Below are 21,684 nucleotides of genomic sequence, written 5' to 3'. Positions count from 1 at the left end.
TAAATCTTCAAGCGCTCTTGGCACGAATGGTCATATTTTGGTTATTCACGATAAGCAATAGATTATCCTATTTATTGTATAGATTTTCTTCATAATTTTTCAATGTTTTCAACATGAATTTTAGATTTTGCGATTGGCGGGTTGATATCAAAGTTGTGACGTCTTGGCGGGAGAAAGTCCGAGAGTGAAACTACCGGATTTATCTAAAAGTGTGAATTGTCGAAATTTATTACACTTGGAACATTCGATAAACACTACTATCTATATAATAAGTGTATTTCTTTTTCGAAAATATACTTGCCATTTTAGCACATTTTAAAAGCTTATTTCGGTTTTAAAAGAGAGTTCATTGGAGCTTGTGTTGTAATGTTTTATATGTACCGACTTTACTTTTGAACTTTAAACTTTGAACTTTGTTGTGTTACGCAACAGTTCGTCAATCTTTTGAGATCAATAAACTTCAAGCAAAGTTGCGATATGCTCTATTTAGAATCGGGTAACTTTGTAACCATGATAACCCGTATGTTTCTCAATCAAACAACTAGGAAACTAGACGTTTCTCGGTTTTATTATAGAAAGTTCAATTCTAACCGATCATTTCATATCATCGTTTAATGTGAACTTCCCGCTCTCATACAAGTAAAAAAAAACAGACGTCGGACACATGTACACGTGTGGTATTCAAGACGTACATTTTGATCTCGTATGACGCTAGAATGGTCGGTTCTACGGCACCGATCCGCTGCATAAGATGGTGTAGTAATAAATAGTTATGCAAATCATATACGAATGTACAGTACTGGAATTACGAGTGCAAGAAGTTTCTAACAATAAAAGTGACATTGAAAGAGTGTAAAGCGAATGGAATTTGGACATCAAGTGCGTGACTTCAAAAAGTTAAAATTGAAATTAAAATTCAATTTTCGACAAAGGAAGGCTGACTTCCATTTTTTTAAATTAAAAAGTATTATGTGAAATACTACATGGTATGCTGAAGTCGGGCATCATTTACGTTTGTTCTCTTCATTTCATTTTTAATCTATGGTAATTTTAAATAAAAATGTAGATTTTAATTAGCATATAATCAGTGGCATCTTTCTAGACTTTGGTTGACAGTAAAATGGTTCATTGAGTATCCACCTTATTATTGTGCTGCGTTATCTACATCTCTTTAGCTTAATTTCCTTTATATTAAGAATGTCAATGTAAATTAGAACGTTTCTATCATAAATTGGTTCGTTTACATATAAAATGAATACAAGCATATCTTGGTTCATACGTTAATATTCTAGAGAGTTAATTTTTTTTTTGTGAAATTATTGGAAAGCAATGTTTTGCCATTATTGAAAAACTACCTAACGTAATTTAAAATATATCATTATTACAGGCTGATATATTTACTTTTCTATATTTATTAGCTCGCTTGGTGTGAAGAACGATGTGAGCTATTGCCATCACTATGCGTCCGGCCTCCGTCTTCGTCCATAAACTTTTTCAAACATCTTCTCTGAAACTACTGGAAAGATTGCAACTAAACTTTGCTTAAATGTTTATTGGGGTATCGTTAACAATCTTTGAATGGGGATTTTTAATCTTGTAAAAACCTGTCTACCGTTACTAAAAATAGACCAAAGCGGTCAAATCACAGAATTTTGTAAATAAATAAAAATGCAGTTGAGTTTAGCTAAAATCTGGTTGGGAGTAAAATGCTTACGGGTGAAAGCTAAGACTTTGAAAATGGAAATTTATGAGAGATCAGCTGAGTTTAGCTGATTTAAAAAAAAAAAAAAACAATATCAATAAATTCTTGTCTGGGGTTTAAAACATCGTTTTTTATTCAATATTTTAATGACAGAGTACGAACACAGAAATATTACATTTTTAGTATAGATTTTTAAAATTTAATTCTGCTTAGATTACAATACTTCTTTTATTTTATTCCTGTCACTACTTGAGTGCATTGAGTATGGGATACTTTCTGGTATTTCATACTAATCGATTAAGGACTTATGTAAAAGGGCATTATATAGACAGTATAGAATTTAGCGAGAAAATATAATCAGAATAAGAATATTCATCAAGTTCATCTCACGTGTTCTTGATTCAAGCACCTTATGGGAACATCGCATATACCATAGAAGATCAAGTCTTAACTTATACTTTAAAAAAACGGTAGAATCCTTCTGGTTTTCTGATAACTGGTATAGTAAGGGTGCTTCTATTTTCCGAATTGTCAAAGGACATTGATTTAATCTATGGTATAACAATATGATATTTAGCCCTTAAACTTGTAAATGCATATTTTTTACATTACCACCTTATCCTTATCATTTTTTGGAATAACTATTTCTAAATATAACAATTCAAAAGCAACAAAAGACAAAATCTGTTTTAAACATTATGAAAAATGTAATTTAAGTGGAATGTGTGTTTAAAGTAAATCAAATAAATCTAATATGGAATATCCTAGTTTTTCTCAAAGATAACCCTTAATGAGCAGACTTAAGAATTTCAACGTAAAAAAATCATAGGTCACCGATCTTGATTTCAAGATAATTGAACCTTAATAAATACATTTGGATTACTTTTTTTTAATTATCCCTAGAATCTTGGTTCCCTTGATTTCTCTTTTACATTTTTATTAATTCTGTGGGGAATTTTTACTTTATAACAAACTATCAAAGGACTGGTATACGGATTGTTTTCAATTTATGTAAAGAACACTTAAAACTGACATTTATTTATATTTCAAGAAGAAAAGTGGGTGTCAACGAACTTTTTTCCTGTAATATTGAAATAAAGCTAAAGTTCCTGTTACATTTCTAAAGAACCTTTTCTCGCCGATTATCTCCTGTCGTAACGAAACGAATGAAAAGGAAAGTTTTCGTATCGAATGTAGTATTGCAAACGGAAACGCGTAATACATGTAAGTAATGTCATTGTCCTCGTGTTATGTAGCGCTATAAAATGTCTACATACCCCGGACCGCAAAAAGTGAATGTAAAATGAAAAAAAACTTATCACAATACAAGAATAAACACATCAACTATACATTGCACACTCATTACTGAACATGAGGTATTACGAAGTTTTCGTATTCGTTAACGTTGTAACTCTATATCGAACGAAAATCTGTTTCTAATCTGTGTATACATAAATTGCAATTCTGTCTCTGATTTCAGTAGCGGCAATTGGCAATTGAATTTGGGTCTGCAAAGTTTCTTTTTGATGAGCATTGAAGTCACTTCGAGAAAATCTCTTGTCATCTATAATTGCTAGATGTTGGCCGTTTTGTATTATATATACATTGTAATTTGTTTTTATCTCCATCTTCTTATATATTTGGTTATGATGCTGCTAATAATCCTTTCAGATTTGTTCAAGCAATTTCAGTCTCGATTTGCGGTATTCATTTCACAAAGTTAATGGGTAATAGGTTGTTCCCGGCAGCTTTTGATTATGATTCGAAGAATGGAAAGGATTTTCATGATATATTACAAAGGTTAGACAAATTCATTTAACAACAACAAAGAAAGTAACAGAATACTCACAGGAAGTAAAGAATTAACAATCCAAGCTCTACTTTAGCCTGGAAGTATGAATGAAATGCTCCTGTGCTGCTTTAGAACATTTGCCGATTTACTCATATGATGACAATTTCAGCTTAAAGCAGAAGAAAAAGAATTTACACGGTTAACAACTCAGTAGTGGAGATGGCGATATCATAACAATTGTGATAATAGCTAATTAATTCTTTATGGTGATGACTTCAGTCTAAAAGCATAATGCAGCTTACTTGTATATAAAATTCGTGAAGTTCTGATAAGCTCTTGTACAACGTATGAATTGTGATATAAAACTCTATATGCGGATAGTGGATAAATTGGTCGGTAATGTCGAACATATTGAACTGCTGAAGAGTTTCTAAAGTTACATATGCAGTTGCATATAACGTACTTATTAACTGTTTTTTTTATCTAAATTGTAGGCGAAATGATGAATATAGTATCAAAATTTATATGCAAACCTATATTCCCTGAGAGCATTTAGATTCTGAACAATTTCAATATCATTTATACGTTCATCCTACGGCACTATATATGATAAATGTTAAATGGAAATAAAATCAATCATGGGAGATGTTAATGCTAATTGTTCAGTTTTATATACCAGAAACTATAGATTTCATACAGCCAAAGGCTGTTAACTTGCCGCTCAGTAGGTGACATCTATCATGAATATCATTAATCTGATCCGAAACTGCCTTAAATAAATATCAATGGCTTATGAAATCCCATGGAATTCAAGGACAATAACTTGATTAAGAACGATGAATAAAACTAACGACCTTATCGAAAACGATGTTGATTGTCACAATCGGAAGACGATCATGATGGGTCAGCTGTAAATGGTTTATAGAAAATAAGCAAAACTATTTTGGTTTGTATATCACTATAATCTATACTCGGCGTCACATAAATAACATACTGTTAAAATTTGAATAAAAATATTTTCTACGACTTTATTGACACCAACCTCGTTTAAATTGTCTTAAATGACTTGCTCATTCGTTTAGTCAAACAGCTTCTCAAAAACAAGTCGCTTATTAGCTTAAATCATGCGTAACAAATCCTTACGGGAAAATCCCATACTAATATCCGCCATGTTGGTTTTTACGGGACGATTTGTTTACAAACGAAGTTCGTAAGTTCCCGTCGAACTCCGGTGACAATCGTCTGCTTGATCAACTTCTCGGTATTGTACGTTGTTCGCGTAAAATAAATCCGAGACATCCGAAATAACTCCGAAGTGCATTCTGGGTTCTTCGGTTTTTGGACAAACCATTTAAACGTAAACAACATCTCCTAGCAACCCGATCACTGTAAACATGGCCGACTTTTTTACAATTTAAATACTGGCACCTAGAATTAAAATCTGACCAGAATTTAACGATTCAATGTTTAGGGAGAAGCCGTTTGGCTAAACGAATGAGCAAGTCATTTAAGACAATTTAAACGACGGTAGGTGTCAATAAAGTCGTAGAAAATATTTTTATTCAAATTTTAACAGTATGTTATTTATGTGACGCCGACTATAGATAAACATATGCTTAACTCTATGTCGTTTAATGTCCGCAGTATTCAGATCCATGGACATTTTGTTGCTTGTTCTGCATACAGATATATTAAATGGGTTTCATTATTTCGCGTACATGCTAAGTTGTTGAAAATATAAGGTGTTAGAATAGTTATAATGTTAACATTTTTACTTTTTGGCATCTTTTTAAGATATGATGTCATATTTACCTCTATTTTTTGTTGGAAATCAGTACACTTTAATGAATTACATGCTCCCAGCTTTTAATGGAGTCCGAGTTGCTCATTTGATTTTGTTACTTTGTATGTATTATTTTAGTTACTTTATACTCTTTGTTGTGTATGTCTGTTTTCCATGTCTGGTCTTTGTCCCTGGATTACATTCTAAAACCTTGGTTCCCTTCATTACTCTTTAATCTGTATCAGAAAAAAATATACACCAATATCCGAACAGAATTATCCAAACGTTACTTTCTGACCACCCATAGATAATACCAAATGGTAAAGACGACGAACAACACACATTAAAGACGCTGGATCAAATCCCGAAGGTGGTCAACAAAATAAATCAAGCTACAATATATAAAGAACTTAACCTAAATTTAAATTTAAAAATGAAAGTAATAGACATCGTATAGAAAACGATCTCATATGACCTTTTTGTATTTGCATAAATTCTATGCCAACAGACTAATTGGGATGTGTGCCCCAGGTGGTGGAATGGGGTACCCCTGGCGTGTTACATGCTGGGATTGTCAGGCTATAATATGGAAAACCTGACCGCAAACCATAGTTGTGCACCGTGTTGGGAGAGATGTCACGTTCCTCGCTCGTTAAATAACCCTACTGTGGTATTCTCCCGGAGTAGGAACCATAGGGTTCCGCCACAGGAGGCTAAATTGCCCGACCCTACTCACCTCTCCCTATTTCCAGTAGCAATCAAAATTTGTCGACCCCATTGTCCTTGGATCCCATCCCTTTTTCATTTCATCATCATTTCATGTTCATTTTATCATCAATGTCATGTTCATCGTGTGAATATAGCTGAAATATTGCTGCTTGGACGTTAAACCCCAACAACCAAACAAACATATGTCCTGAACATATCCTATTTAAAACTACGACCGGAGGTTTTATCTTTGATTAAATTAAATCCGGTAATTTTTGTTGTTTTTCGCGGCAAATCGCACGTGTGGGGACATAATGTTGTCTCGCTTCTGGATCAATAATCTTTTTTGAATCTGAAAAGTTTGGAGACACACAATTCTGTCTTGTTTTTGAATAAACAGTAAGTGAGGAGATATAATGTTGTCTCACTTCTGAATCAATAATGGGAGATATAATACTATACGTTGCAGCCTTAGTTGGCTTATGGTGTATGGTAGTACGGGACAGTTTATTTTTAGATGTTATTATGTAGGATAGAGAATCAAATTAATGATGCATGTCACAACAAATCACTATATACAAATATCTCAGAATGTGACGACTCTATTCGCTATTCACTGCTCCATCGAATCAAATTGATACAGGGAAGATATGTAAACGTTTGTATAATATTGACTTGTTGCGCCATGCATCATTAATTTGATGATTAGCTGATATTTTCCAATATCCTCAAATGATTTATTGGGTTTTATTTCTTATTTGCTTCAAGAAAATTTGTAACATTCAACCATAAGTTGTTATGTTGCTGGGCTTGGATTTTTTAGTAAAATTAATTATTATGAAGATATGTCTAAAAATTGTGATTAGAAAACTTTTAAAAAGGATTAAGCGTTCAAGACAAAAAAGAACAGATGTACGTTTACCTATTACCAGAGATATGTTAAAATTATCATTACTTCATTATCTTGTGTGTACAAGTCACAGTATGAATTATGCTTGTTGAGAGCAGCATTTTCACTCGCCTTCCATGGTAAATTTAGAATGGGAGAGTTGGCAGTTAGCAATAACATACACAAACATACATTACTGAATACGAACATTGCAGTTTTTGGCAGTTCTTTACAAATAAATATTATCTCCTCTAAGCAGATCAAGTTGAAAGTGTTTTTATACACTCTGCTAATTGTCAATTTGTGCCTTCAGACTAGTTCAGGATTTCTGATCAGAAAGAAAGAATATTGTTTGGCTAGATCCTTCAATCTCAGTTTCCGCTATATAGATGACGTGTTATCTTTAAACAATCCTAATTTCGGGGATTTGATACATCGCATCTACCCAAAATAATTTGAGATAAAAGATACTACAGACACTGTGAAGTCAGCCTCATATCTTGACCTACACTTAGAAATCGATGGTAAAGGAAAACTATTGACCAAACTTTACGACAAACGTGATGACTTTTCATTCAGAATTGTCAACTTTCCTTTTGTCTGTGGCAACATCCCTTCGCCTCCTGCGTATGGAGTGTTTATATCACAACTCATACGTTATGCCAGAGCTTGCCGAAACTACGCAGACTTTTTGTATCGCGCTAGAACTCTAACAAATAGGCTTCTGGAACAGGGTTATGTTGCTACAAGATTGAAGTCATCACTACAAAAGTTTTATGGTCGTCATCATGAACTCGTGGATCGTTATGGTGTATCCATCAGCACCATGAAAACTGATTTATTCAACGGGTCATAGTTTTCCTTTCCTCGTTTGTCTACCCCGGACTTGACTTTTTATGAGCAACTCGGCGGGTGTTTCTAGAAAAGCAGAGGACGCTTACCCTACCGGTGCACCTGGTCCATGCTCCCAGTTTTTAGTGGAGTCCGAGTTGCTCATTTACTTTTGTTACTTTGTATGTATGATTTTAGTTACTTTATGTTCTTTGTTGTGTATGTCTGTTTTCCATGTCTGGTCTTTGTCCCTGGATTACATTCTTTTGATTACCGCTATAACCTTGGTTCCCTTGATTACTTTTTCATTAGATTGAGACTTCCCATTTCAGGTCCAACGCTTTGTCATTTTGTCGGCAGACCTTTATCTCGCAACCAATTTGTAACTTTATTTTTCAATTAAAACTGTGGACAAATATTGCCAAGGCTATATCTGATTTCAGTTTTAATATGTCCCTCTGAGTAATTCAAAAATATGTTTTATAGATAATGTTTTTACATATTTTACTGTAGTCAAATTAAGTAATTATGGAAAAATGTTTTGCCTTTGCGTCTAAATTTGTTTAAAGTATTATAAAGATGTTGATCAAAAGGTCTCCAACAACTGAAATTCTATGTCTAAATTGTTTTTTTTTTCTTACATGATAACAATATTATAATGATTAATAAAACATGCTCACATTTATTCGCTTATTTGTATATTTTAACGGATTATTGGACACTGATGTACTACTCTTTGTGGCAATTGATGCGCTAATCTTTGTTATCATTTGAAACGTGTAATGTTTAGTCATTAACGTCAGAACTATTGAAGAGTGAATTGTCTTTTGGGAGAAAAACTATCTTCATTCTATTGAGGAATTAAAATCTTAAATGTTTGAAATCGTTAAACTATATGTAAACACTCAAGATCCTGATTTGTTGCACAGCAAATATGTACAAAATAATTCATAAGTACAAAAGAGACTTTTATAACTTAGGATTTCAAAGAAGTCTAACAACTTAGAAGTTTCCACTTTTAGACACTTTGAATTTTTTCACCATAAATGCATTAGTTTTTATTGATTAGACTAAATGCATTCGTAGTTCAATTTCTACCAACAATGACGAAGTTATAATATCATTGAAATTATGTACAATATCAGACTGCATAATTTTAAAGGAACGTTTTATAAATCATTTTAAGTGAGTAAAACATTACCTTTTCAGATAGTATTGTTTAAATGTATTTTTATAGAAATAAAATTTTATCAATAACCAAACTTTTATGAAGCAGTGTCTCATGATGCCTTCAAAGATAAGCATCTTCTTGCTGGTAAGTCAGACATTCTTTTAATACAAACTGATTGGTTGAAAGCCGTGAAAAAGGATCAGAATGTATGAACAAACGTTCAAATTCGGTATTTTTTTTCATTTCTAGACATACCTCTTGAATTCCGGGACGTTAGCGATTCCGTTACTTAATTATCCTACATCAAAGTAGACGCTAGACCTTTGTTAGAAATACTTTCCTGTCTTAATATCGTCATAACGAACTTTTTTATGTAATTTTAAAGTTATAGTTATCTGACGGTTTTTGTTTTTGTTTTCATATATATATAAGTCAACAATCACTCTTACGGGCTGATGGATCGTTAAAAACGATGCAAAACATAACAATAAATTAAATAAACGTCCAAATTGGTTTAAAATCACCAAAAGATTGTAATATTTAGATTGAATATAAATATTTTGACTTTTTTTAATTGTTCTCCATAACTAATTTTTATTTTTAATTTCGATAAAGATACCCCCTTTGTTATTTCCATTCAGGTTTTCCTTATCATTTGCTTTTTATAAAGGTAATAACACCCACAGCGTACGTGATTCAGCTTCTGAATCTGTTTTGATCTTGAACTTTATGAGTTTTATGCTGTAGAAGGATATCAGTTATCCGAAGTATTCAATGTAAATTTTACTATCTTCTGGTGATGTTAAACATATTTAGACGTTAATATATCTCGTCTAAAAAATCCCAACGATGTAAAAACTGTCAAATTTGCGAAGAAAATTGTTGGTCGTTTCCTCCGCGGGACTCGAACTTGTACCACTGTGACATCTATGGCAACATCGCATAACAAAGCGCCCTAGACCACTCTTTCGCTGGCGGGATCATTCATCCTCGTAGGATTAATCTAGGGTTGTAACTTAGTAAACAATGTATAAAAGTATGGGACAGTTCATCTAGGCGTTGTTATGTAGGATAGAGGATCAAATTAACAATACATATAGCAGGAAGAAGATTCTTGATTTATTCACACGGGTTTAAATTAATAGTGGAAAACAAGAAGTCGGAAATGCGCTGCTTTGTTTTCATAGACACAGTACATTAAAAAAAACACACAAATGAAATAATACCTTGGTGACATATATTTTTTTCATCTTTCTAGTATTTATTATACTTCTATTTATCTTAAGTAATTATATTTTCAAGTGTGAAGATGTCGGTCAAGTTTCGATTTATACTTCTGAATAAAAATGTTACTTTGCTAATACGTTCCTGTTCCGTCGTTTCATCCGGGAATTTATAAAACAGAAACATTTGTAGTTATTATTTCCATATGTCTCAAAGTGTCAACTCAACTGTATTTTGCGGTATTCTGTAGTTTTAATTTGTTTTCGATGGCCTGTTAATCTTTTCCGAATTGATGTTCCCGTTTGTCCATCACAGTTTTCCCCGCAACCACTGAAAGTTACATTGTACAAAAGATTTTCTGCGGTACAAGTACAAAATATCAAATATATTTTCGGATTTAAATGTAAAAGATTTACCTTCTAAAATGTAGGCACAAATACCACACCTTGGATGTTTGCATTTTTGAACTTTAGTTTATGATATGCTGGTATCAAATCTTGCCGGAGTTTTATTTTATTAACGATTTTGGTTGTCTCTTACTATTAATTATCTTTGTTTATATTTTTTTCATCTGTTGACCTTGCATTAACATTGATAAATTTGTATGAATTATATAAAAAAATTTAGTATTACACGAGTTGTACGTTGAGACATATCAGGTGTAATCTTTTCCTTGACATATCGTTTTCCGTAGATCTTCAATTCTAATTTCCTATGATTTTTTAATTCTCAATCAAGACAGACTGGTATTGCCCGAGGGGCAAGTAGGGACACAGACTGGTATTCCCCGAAGAGCAAATTTGAACATAGATACGTTTTGTCTCGAATGTGTTTGCATTGTCTAGAAATTTCCTTCATTTATTGATATCAATAATTGAATTATGCGTATGTTGATAGATATCCATTAACATACGTTACCAAATATCTACTGACATCAATTACTGAGGAACAGATTCGACAATGGCTTATCATAACCATAAGAAAAATCATATACATATAACAATGTTTATTTCTTGAAGGAATACTTTCATGAATGTATTGAACTTGATATGTCATGTTAAGGATTGACCATTTCACTTTATGTACTTTAGCTGGGTAAAATTCTGGACTATCAGTTTTGTTTTTTTTAATTAACAGAAACCAACAGTGTGGTATCTGTCAGTTACATGGATGGCCTTAATTTGAAAACGGTAGGGGTTATAAAGTAAAAATAAAAAGGAGCATTCCTTTTAGTAGTTTGTAAAATCATACCAAAATTTCGTAACAGTTGATCAACCATAACTAGTCATCGCACAAAAACTAAGTGAATATGGACGACGACGACACGGACGCCGCCGACGATGACGCTGCTGCCAGTACCATACCAATATACGACCGCAATGTTTTTTCTTTTTTACATATACATGTATAGGTCTTTGTTTTTACATTAGTCATAGTTAAATAGTTCTCAATCAAAAGAGAATGAAACTGCAAAACTGTAAAGTTTTCCCACATAAAATATATGAAGGACTTTAAAGCTAATTCCATCGATACTGGCTCACAGTTTACACTTCAAAATCAATATTTCAACTAAATCTTGTACAAAACAATTTTATCGACTTCTTAATAGTTTGAAAAATATTTACTATAGTACTTGTTTTGCAGCTGTATAAAATATATCCAGATGCACTGCCAGTGTTATTTGGTTTCAGTACCAAAATAACGCGTATGTACATTCAGAACTTCACAACACTGTCATAAACTTTAGAATCTCTATTTCATTAAATCCTGTAAATCTTCTTCACAATTTAACAAAACATATATTTGTACTTGTGTAGGATTAATGTCTTCATACTTAATAAAATCCCCATCCTTTTAACAAATGTTTAAGTATGAATGCGACTAAATTATATTTTTATGAACATGTACAAACTTCACTTTATTGGCATTAAGTCCTAAACAAATAAATTAAAAATCATATTAAGAGTTATCAGTTCATGCAGTCTGACATATACATATATAGCAAAACTTAAAATTGTTTGAGCTCCTCGGAAATGTACTTACATGTACACTGTACTTTTATGTGTACGTAATGTCTATATGTATAATGTAGAGACCCCGAAACTTCATGTTACAGTAATGGGCAGCTAATTGGACTATCCCAACTCAATAGATTCCTAAATGCCATGTGTTTTGCAACAAAATAGCTTGACAGACAACCTTTAGCACTGCTGGACTAATAAATAGACCATCCTATTCGACCTAAAAATATGTAATGTTTCCGGGCACCTTACCGACCCTCCTTCAGACCCCTTACCCAACAGTTTCTTTCAGAAAAAAAGTAAAAAATAAAGCCATAGATTTTTTTTCTATCCTAGATGAAAAAAACAAAGAGAAATATTGGTTCTTTATATTTAGATTCGATTGTAAACACACATGCCGTGAGTGTTTTTTGTTTTGACCACCACCGTGGATTAGGGATTAGGCCGTGGACTACGTCTATTACTTTTTGCATATTTGGTTCATTGTATTCTAAGTTTGGTGTCACTATGACTTATTCCATTTTAAAAGTTTTAAATAAAAATAAATCCCTACCTACCGACCCGACAAAATTTTAGAATGGTGATCCAAAACTTAATGTTATTTTTTCGGCCTTGGAGATTTCTCATCAATTGATCTACCTTTCTGTCTTATAAGCATTTGGAGGTGTTGATTTTATCCCAAATGTATTTTGCTGGGTCAAAGATTCAGCATATGCTGTAGACAGATTACAAATTGGAACACTAGGTGACATTAAATCACGTGATAATGCATTCAATGCATTTAATGAATATATGTGGTCACATGACCCATATTCACGGTTATGACTATGCCGGGACTGTGTAAACGCTTCAATGCTTTACACCGTCCATGAGAGACCCCAAATGATATCCAAGGGCGTTCAGAAGCCCTTCTGCCCGTCATGTATTACATATAAGTGCAAACCAGGTCTAATAGAATTGAGTATATATGTTAGTATGAAAACGAAAATTAAACCAAGTATAGGAACAGTCATCTGATGGCCGGCGTCACTCATATCGTGCAAATGATTGGCTAACACTGTTACAAAAGATTTTTGGGGATTTTAGTGGTTTATTTCCACAAAGACAGTCGAATTAACAGCTCAAAGCAACGATGTCCTAACTTTATAATGTACGAAATGAAGGGGTTAACGGATATACGGAAAGTGCAATCGTTTTCAACTTTATTGTTATAGCGTTATTTAATCAATTATAGACTCTGGATATTTCCTTTTAATTATTTTTTCTTTTACTTCCAATAGACGCCTGTCTTTTGTTATTTTTATCGGATATTATTGTCCACAATCGTCTTGCTAAATTATAAGGAATGCTCAATTTGGTATGTTTGGATGGCATGACTGGAACATCAAATAGTGTTTCGAATCTGAAGGATTAAAATAGACGTCGGTTTTAATTATATTTTTGTCCTTTAAAATAAGGATGCCATAAAATGGAAGCTTGTCGAAGCTGTATTCTATAGTAAATTGTAAGTTGCTATTTAATCCATTCAACGAGACTTTAAATTTTATTAGTTTTTCAATCGTATATTTCCAATGTATGAAACAATCATCTAAAAGTCTTTTCCAATTGTGTTGCAGGAAGTTACTAAATAGGTCCCCAAATGTAACTTGAGATTGTTCATACATTTTGATTTCTAGATAGTCCATTACTAGGTCAGCGTACATTGGGGCAAATTTAGTTGAAATAACTGTCTCTGTTTTTTTCCTAAAACATGTGGAGTTGAATATGAAGAAATTATTTTCTAGTATGAATTATATTTTTATCAAACCGTTAACCTTAACCTCCTTACAAATTATGATACATCATCTTTTATATTTCTTGATAGTTGGATTTTTAGGGGTCGGAGTAAATTTTAAACCTTTAGATATAAATTGTATTTGTTCCTCTGTCAAAGATTTTCCTGAGAAATTATTTACTTTCGGTTTTTCAACCTCTTTGGTTCCATCTCGAGACCCTGTAGAATGGTTCCATCTCGAGTCCCTGTTTCTGTGGCTTACTTCTAAAAAGGCTGTTTCCCATTTCTGTTTGGTTGATTTAATTCTCTTCGCGGCCGGCGAGTGATCTAATATATGATTGATTTAGGAGTCTGTCTTGAGGTTGAGAAAATCTGAATGGTTAGTCGAAGCCTTGATTACAACAACTGTTAGTAAACTATTAATTATATGTTTGTCTTTCTCCGTATATATGTTGTTTTCGTTGCTTGGACTCTCGATGTTTCTTTGATTACTTCTATTTCCGTTAATGTTTAATTGTTGGTGCTTTTGTAATATTTTCTGGTATTTGAGTTTTCCCTCTGGGAATACATGTAGTACTTACTATTCTTGAGCGTTCTTTTAGTACCTGTGCATATGTTCTCTCTGTGGCTTGCTTTAGAAATGGCTTTTGTGAATTATATTCTGTTTTTAATTCAACTCCATGATTGTTGAACAAAATGTCACTCTCCTCCCATCTTTGGAATGAGTTCATTTCTTCATTTTGGCTTTTTTTCAGTTCACAGTTTATGAACATTCTCTCGTGTAGGACCATCTGTGTTCTTTGATATTTCTGAGAGCATTTCTTAATCGATTGTATTGAATTTTTCTTCATTGCTTTCAAATTTCATTTTAAGAAGTTCTATTCCCATGTTTAATTTATTGATGGTCATTCTTTCTCTTAGTCTTCTCTGTTGTTCAGGTATATTGCTTATTTCTTACAGTTGGAATTTTCTTGGAAGAATAACTATGGTTGAATACAACCGTATCTCATATATTTCTGCCTAGTTATGGTTTTTAATCATATTCCAGAATGCGAATTTCCTCGCTGTTTGTTTTTTATTCGACAAATGTACCATTTTTGGTTTTTATTAGTAATGCTTCATGGGATATAACTTCCATATTTTTGGGAGTTTTCTTTAAGATTTTGTTCCTCAACACATTTTGAATTTATTGGTTTTTTAATAGTCGTCACATATTTTCGTTAAAGAATTACCGACCTAACTTGGTCCTATTTTACTGATTATTCGACTGATTCTAGGACATATATGTAATTTGTCGATTTTGTGGATGATTGGTCTGAAGTTTTGGTTAACATCTCTTAGTTCCTTAAGAATATCGTCATTCACACATTTATCAGTTTTGTCTGTAATAAATTATAATTTTCATCATTATTATTTATTTCAAATAAAAAAAATAAGTAATCAATCATACTTTGTGTACAATAAAATATGAAAGAGCTTTTTTTTCATTTGTGAAAAGTTTCACATTTTATCCGTTATTTATATCTATCCCAGACTTGACATTTTATGAGCGGCTCGGCGGATGTTTCTAGAAAAGCAGAGGACGCTTACCCGGTGCACCTGGTCCATGCTTCCAGTTTTTAGTGGAGTCCGAGATGCTCATTTACTTTTGTCGCTTTGAACGAATTATTTTTGTTATTTTATGTTCTTTGTTGTGTGCGTCTGTTTTCCATCTTTGCCCCTGGATTACATTCTTTTTGTATCCGCTAAAATCTTGGTTTCCTTAATTACTCTTAAGCAATATATTTGTCGGATACAATATAATTTCAACGTTTGCAATAAAAATATATAAGTTTTTTTTCTCCTGGTTTTTTTTGCTTATCTCATATTTGCATAAAGTGAGCTCATTAAACGGTCGAATGATGAGACACAAATCTGGCCGAAGCTGAGTACGATTCTGCTTCTTTAATGGAGATTTGTATTTAATATAATATCAAAATTGCTGTTAAAATGTTTTCTTCGTTTGTTTTTACGCTTTAATTTCACACTACCATTAATTGTATATATACAAATTAAACGGATCTCTGTGGTGCAAATTAATGGTTCTACCTTATTTATAAAAACAAATATCATTATTCACCATTGTAATGCATCCACACATGTATATGAAATTCATATTAATCACTGCAAACTCGTGTGTATAAAATTTGATTAGTTGGTGTATTATTTAACCATTATGTACTACAACACTAAAGAAAACGTACTTTAAGCCATGTTAGTCTTTTGTAGGTTGTTCTCGTTGCGATTGCATCCCCATGGAGCCGGTACAGATACAGTCGTAATATTTATTTCAACAGCATAAATGTAGAATTTCATCATAAAAAGCATGTTTTTATCTGCTCTTGGCGAAACATGTTTTGAATTCAAGTGTGCTTTTAGAATAATGATAATGATTTAAACTTGACCCATTCTAATAACGTTCCACAATATTTTGTGTACATAAATTATATATATAAATACATACATGTACATAAATTTGTACTCTGTAAGATTAAAACCACTAAGCTGGTTTGAGTTTTGGTGACCTGGAGGTCTAAACAATCTAGACAACAACCATCATTTTATCATTCGTGAAATGTCATGTACATTGAAATAGGAAAATATTATTTTACTGATGTTAGCCGTTTGAAACTTTTCATAAATATCTAAAATTTTTAAAAAAATCAATAAAAGAAAGAACATTCCACATTTAACTCCTTACCAGTTAATCACATTTTTGGTAGGTATCTGTAATAACCAAAGTAAATATTAGAAGAAGTGTTTCTAAACGCCATGCTTTCTTTTTAAAATGCAACATACTTTTTCATAATCTGGTGATAGAGCATGGATCGCTTTTCAGTGATTCAGTATTATAAGAGCCCATTCTTGTAAAAATAATAATGAAGAAGGTAATCAACTTCTACTCAAACAAACTGATTAAAAACACTCGTGTATTCAAAATTAAATCTCCATATTTATGTGAACTTAATTACAGCAATTTAAAAAAAAGATCAGGTAGATGAAAAAAATGGTCATCATTTTTTTAAATATCAATCAAACTTTGACCAGACACTTGAAAAAAAAATAATATTGTTAATCAATTGCTTTTGACTATCTTTAAATATAGCCAGTGTTTGAAATCACGTAACAATACTTTCATAACTTTGTCCAGGAGGTAGTTGGTCATACAGTTGGTACAGAAGTTACTCACACACATACAACTATTACAGTCATGACGCAGAGTCACACAGTGATGAGTTCCATATCAATTCTACACAAGATCATCTAGACGAGCATGATGGTAAGTACATTAAACCTTTCAGGACTTGTGTAATCATAGGAGGCTGTCATTTATATTTGGAGTTCATTTATACAGAGTAGCAATCGGATAATCAAGTACTATCTTTAAAAAAAGATTGCCGACGCAGTAAAATTTTGTTCCTACTTTTCTTTCAAGAAAATAATACATGACACGTAATTTCAAATTTTCTTTATCGTTTTTCGAACGCCACTAATTTATCAGTATTTGGGCAATAGGAAAACAGAATTACGATCAGGTGACTTGCGTTTCAATAGAAGAGCGTCCTCAAAGGGTAAAAAGCGAAACTATATCGACTGCGTCGGAAAAATGGGAGTAAGTAAATAAACAAAATATAAATACGAGTACCGAACAACGCCAAGTTTTAACGAGTTTGCAAAACTTTTTCCGTGCACGAATTTTTTTTTGTCGAGGATCCTAATCTTCAGTGACGTCAAATGTAATAAGAGATGATTATGATCTCAAGGCTCTTGAATGGCTCCCAAAACCGGCCACATCACTGGTCCCAAAACAGACTTGAAAACTCAAAATTTGGATTCAGCATGTCATTTTCATCTTAAAACCAAGTTTCCTACCACTTTGAGCATTTTGAAAATTTGGTGGGGAAATCGATCACCATGGCAACAGCGACTTTTGAACCATCTCCAAACATAAATAAATAGATTCTGTATGTCAGTTTTACCCTTTAAACCAGATTTAGTACAAATCGGAGCATTTGAAATTTTGGCGAAAAATCTTTCGCCCTTCCAACACCGAATTTTGAACAATCTCAAAACCTAAAAGATAGGATTTGGCATTTTCTTTTTATTCTATAAACTAAATTTCGTCCAAATTGGATTATTTTGAAACTTTGGCGAGAAAACCGGTTGCCATTGCAACGGGCAACACATCGTTTTCCCTTTTTTTTTGCTGAATTTTGTTAAGCATCTTCAGCTCTACCGCTGTACCAAATTTCAAGTTCATCTTGGTTCCAATACATCACAATGTCCTATATTTTAACATTCCCCCTTTATCAGCGGCCATTCAAAAAAAGATCCTATTTTTTGAAATTTTAAAACCGAAAAGCACAAGTGCACATGGAATCGCACAACTGTGCAAACTTTCTTACGAGTACCCTATATTGTTTGGAAGAAATATGGCTGACAAAAATTTGGAGCAGAAAGCAGAAAAATAATAAGAATTAAACTTTATAGACACATATTGAACCACAGATTATGAAATGCGCGGTGGCAGCCATTTTGAAAATGGCGGTCGATATTTGACTCAAATTGCCAATTTAGCCGCAGCTTATTAATAAGGACTGTTAAAAAAACCTAGATATTAATTTTCATCAAAATTGGACAACTTTGATTTTTTTTACTGCGATGGCAGCTATTTTGAAAATTACGGCTGATACGTAGCTCATATTGTCACTTAAGTCGTAGATTATTAATCGGGATGTCTTCTAAAACTTAAATATAAATTTTATCGAAATCGGACAGTTTTGAATTTTTTACCACGGTGGCACGAGGTTTGGTTTTAATTTTCTTTTCACTACTAAGTTTATTAACTGTACCAAATTTCGTCAAATTCTGATCAGCAGTTTTCGAGATATGCGAGTTCAAAATTCCGGTGTACCTTCAGTACCGGCAACTAAAAATTTATTTTTGAGTTCTGCATTCTTCGAAGAGTAGCTCTAACTTCCTGTGAAGTTTCATCTCAATCAGTGGAGCCATTTCCGGGGAAAACATGCGGACACTTCAATATTTTTTTATGACAGGAGAATTAGAGTAATAATAATATTAAAATCACCGACCCTGAACTGGCGGAAACATATTGTTTTTACTGTTAGTTAACAGGGCTCGTAAATCTAAGTTTGGGATCCCTATTGTTGATGTTCTGTTTCTTCTTCTTCATCATCATCTTATTATTATTATTATTATTATTATTATTATTCCACTTTCCGCTTCGAAATTTTGTGCGACCGAGATTAGATACCGTAAAGCTGAGTCTTATGAAACTTCAACATATGCAGTACCATCTGAAGTTTTTCCTACGCCTTCAAAAATTTAAAGAAAAAGTGGATCATTTTGAAATTACGTTTATAAAGGGGAAAGATCAAAAGATAGGACATTGCAATATCTCAGTAATCTTGGTGGGTAAAAAAATGACAGAGTAACTAAGGAGCCCTCGTTTATTCAGGGTTCTCTGTTCTAAGTCCTTTATTTGCGACTCAGTTGCATGATGAAAGAATAATGAAAGGAATCAAGATTCGAACGGAAATAAAAAGAATATATTCCAAAGATTAAGGCATACATAAAAATAATATACTATATGATAAAACAAGTTATATTTGCTGACACGTGTTTCATAAACAAATAAGATAACTAATTATTGTAAATTGTAAAAGCATTTACCTCCACAGATACTAGTATATATGTGTATCTTTATAAATCAAAATACTCAAAACGCAAAATTCTACATGATATTGTTTTTTTTTTTTAAATATTGTTTCAGAACATACATTCTCTATACACGAGGGGCATGTTGGAGAAACTTTTTCGAATCTCACAGAAATCAACCAAATGACAACAATGCATGTTTTAGAGTGTGCTCGCTACTGTATTGGATATCATGATTGTGAATTTTATGCCTACCGGAAACCAAATAGAAGTTGCCAGCTGTACCAATATAATGAAACTATTGGACAAGACGTGGAATGTTCATATGACGATTTCTGTTATTTCATTTTACTATAATCTTGTGAAACCAAATGTAACGATTTCTTCTTAGTAAACTTGGAATTCATACTTGCGAGTGAAAAAATAACGACTAAAAGTCAATAAATTTTTCGTGATATCAGACTGGACATTTTCTATATTCTCTTGTAGCGTTGTGTTTATTTTCTGTTCAACTTATAATAGATACAATTGTCAGTATGCGACTTCTACACCTTTGAAAAATATACCTTGTTTAAACAAATAAAATAGCTAGCAAAAATATCATGTATTTTATGCTTGAAAAAAATAATGAATAATTCCAACTCATTAAATAACAAAGATTCAAATCAAGTACGGTAAATTATGGTTGTCATCTTTGAATCTTTCCCATGTCTGGTCTTTGTCCCTGAATAACATTCTTTTGAATTCCGCTGGAATCTTGGTTGCTTCGATTACTCTTTACAATCATATTTAGTCATGATTTTAAAACGAGCACTTGGAAGCGGTGTTAGCAATACGGCTATCGTTATCATCCTTTTAATTATACGATTCTTCATTTGCCAGAAAATAATAAGTCACGTATCGCAAGTAACATAAAGTGACTCTTTTAGGAAAAAAAACATTTAATTTGACCAAAGAAAAAAATGTATAGATAAAGATAATGTTTCAGTAAAAATAATTCCTCTTTTCTGATAGCCTTGAGTCTTTTCTGATAGCCTTGAGTCTTTTCTGATTGCCTTGAGTCTTTTCTGATAGCCTTGAGTCTTTTCTGATTAAAAGAATTTAATAAAATTCTTGAAAAGTTGGGAAAATGCATAGATCTTTCTGTGCTGTTCAACTGGTTGTTAAGGAATCTTACCCGCCTCGGAGGAAGTATAGCTCCGATTGTATGAAAAGAAAATTATTCAAAAAGGCAAAGGCAATCAATATCTTTTTCTTAATTTATTCAGTTAGTTACGTCAACATTTTTAGTGTCAGTTGATATGCGTAAGGTAGTATTGTACTATAAAATAGAGGAGCTCGAGAAAGGCTAAAAATAGTAACACCCTTTTTGATTCATTTTCTCGCAATTTTAGTTCCTAAAGTTCGTGCTTGAGAGAAAACCTAATACAGCAGGGGACTGAAACATTCCGGATATCATTCATTATTTGAATTACACCTGTTCACCATAACATGTATTACATCTGTACAAATGCTAACCTACATTTAAACAATATATCCAAAAAATTTCAACTTTTAATTTTAAGTTTTACAAAATTTGACCAGGTTAACTTGGTGTGCGATACAGTGGGTCTAAATGTGACTGTATAGTGCCAGGGGCGGATCCAGGATTTGAGTTTAGGGGAGCGTTAATTGAATTAAATGCCATGCAAAGCAAGGCAAAAAGTATTATGGTGTGAAAATTGTGGTGAAAAAAACATTTTTCTTACCGATTTAGAGGGGGGGCATACGCCCGGTACGCCACTACTTGGATCCGCGCCTGAGTGCATCTTAAAATGTTCCCGCTGTCCCTGAAGAACTGTTGAATTTCCGGAATCTGTGCAAATTATGTAACAGACGCGCTAAAACTGAAAAGCGTAAAATGAAATTATTTTAATTTCTTGGTTTTCACTTAAATTGGTTAAGCATATTTCATTTCAGTGCATTATTTATATTATTTAATTTCTCCATACAGAGATATATTTGTACACACAATATATTTTACATTCAGAAAAATGGTTTAAATTGAAAAAAATCAATATTATATAAGATA

At 32.5% G+C, this 21,684-nt stretch overlaps 1 protein-coding gene across 1 annotated transcript; it reads left to right on the top strand.

The window, feature by feature from the left end:
• Positions 1-8,985: 8,985 nt before the first annotated feature.
• LOC148616186 (uncharacterized) lies at positions 8,986-20,196 on the top strand. Its single transcript, XM_088581579.1, has 4 exons — positions 8,986-9,020; positions 16,164-16,212; positions 17,086-17,214; positions 19,729-20,196. Exons 1-4 carry the CDS (start codon positions 8,988-8,990, stop codon positions 19,968-19,970), a joined length of 453 nt encoding a protein of 150 aa, XP_088437705.1. The 5' UTR covers positions 8,986-8,987; the 3' UTR covers positions 19,971-20,196.
• Positions 20,197-21,684: the final 1,488 nt, after the last annotated feature.

Source organism: Perna viridis, chromosome 5 (assembly GCF_037379345.1).
Source record: "Perna viridis isolate PV_CMFRI_1.1 ecotype Kerala chromosome 5, ASM3737934v1, whole genome shotgun sequence".
Lineage (NCBI taxonomy): Eukaryota > Metazoa > Mollusca > Bivalvia > Mytilida > Mytilidae > Perna > Perna viridis.
The sequence above is the reverse complement of the archived record's forward strand: the minus strand, read 5'-3'. Positions and strand labels throughout refer to the sequence as shown.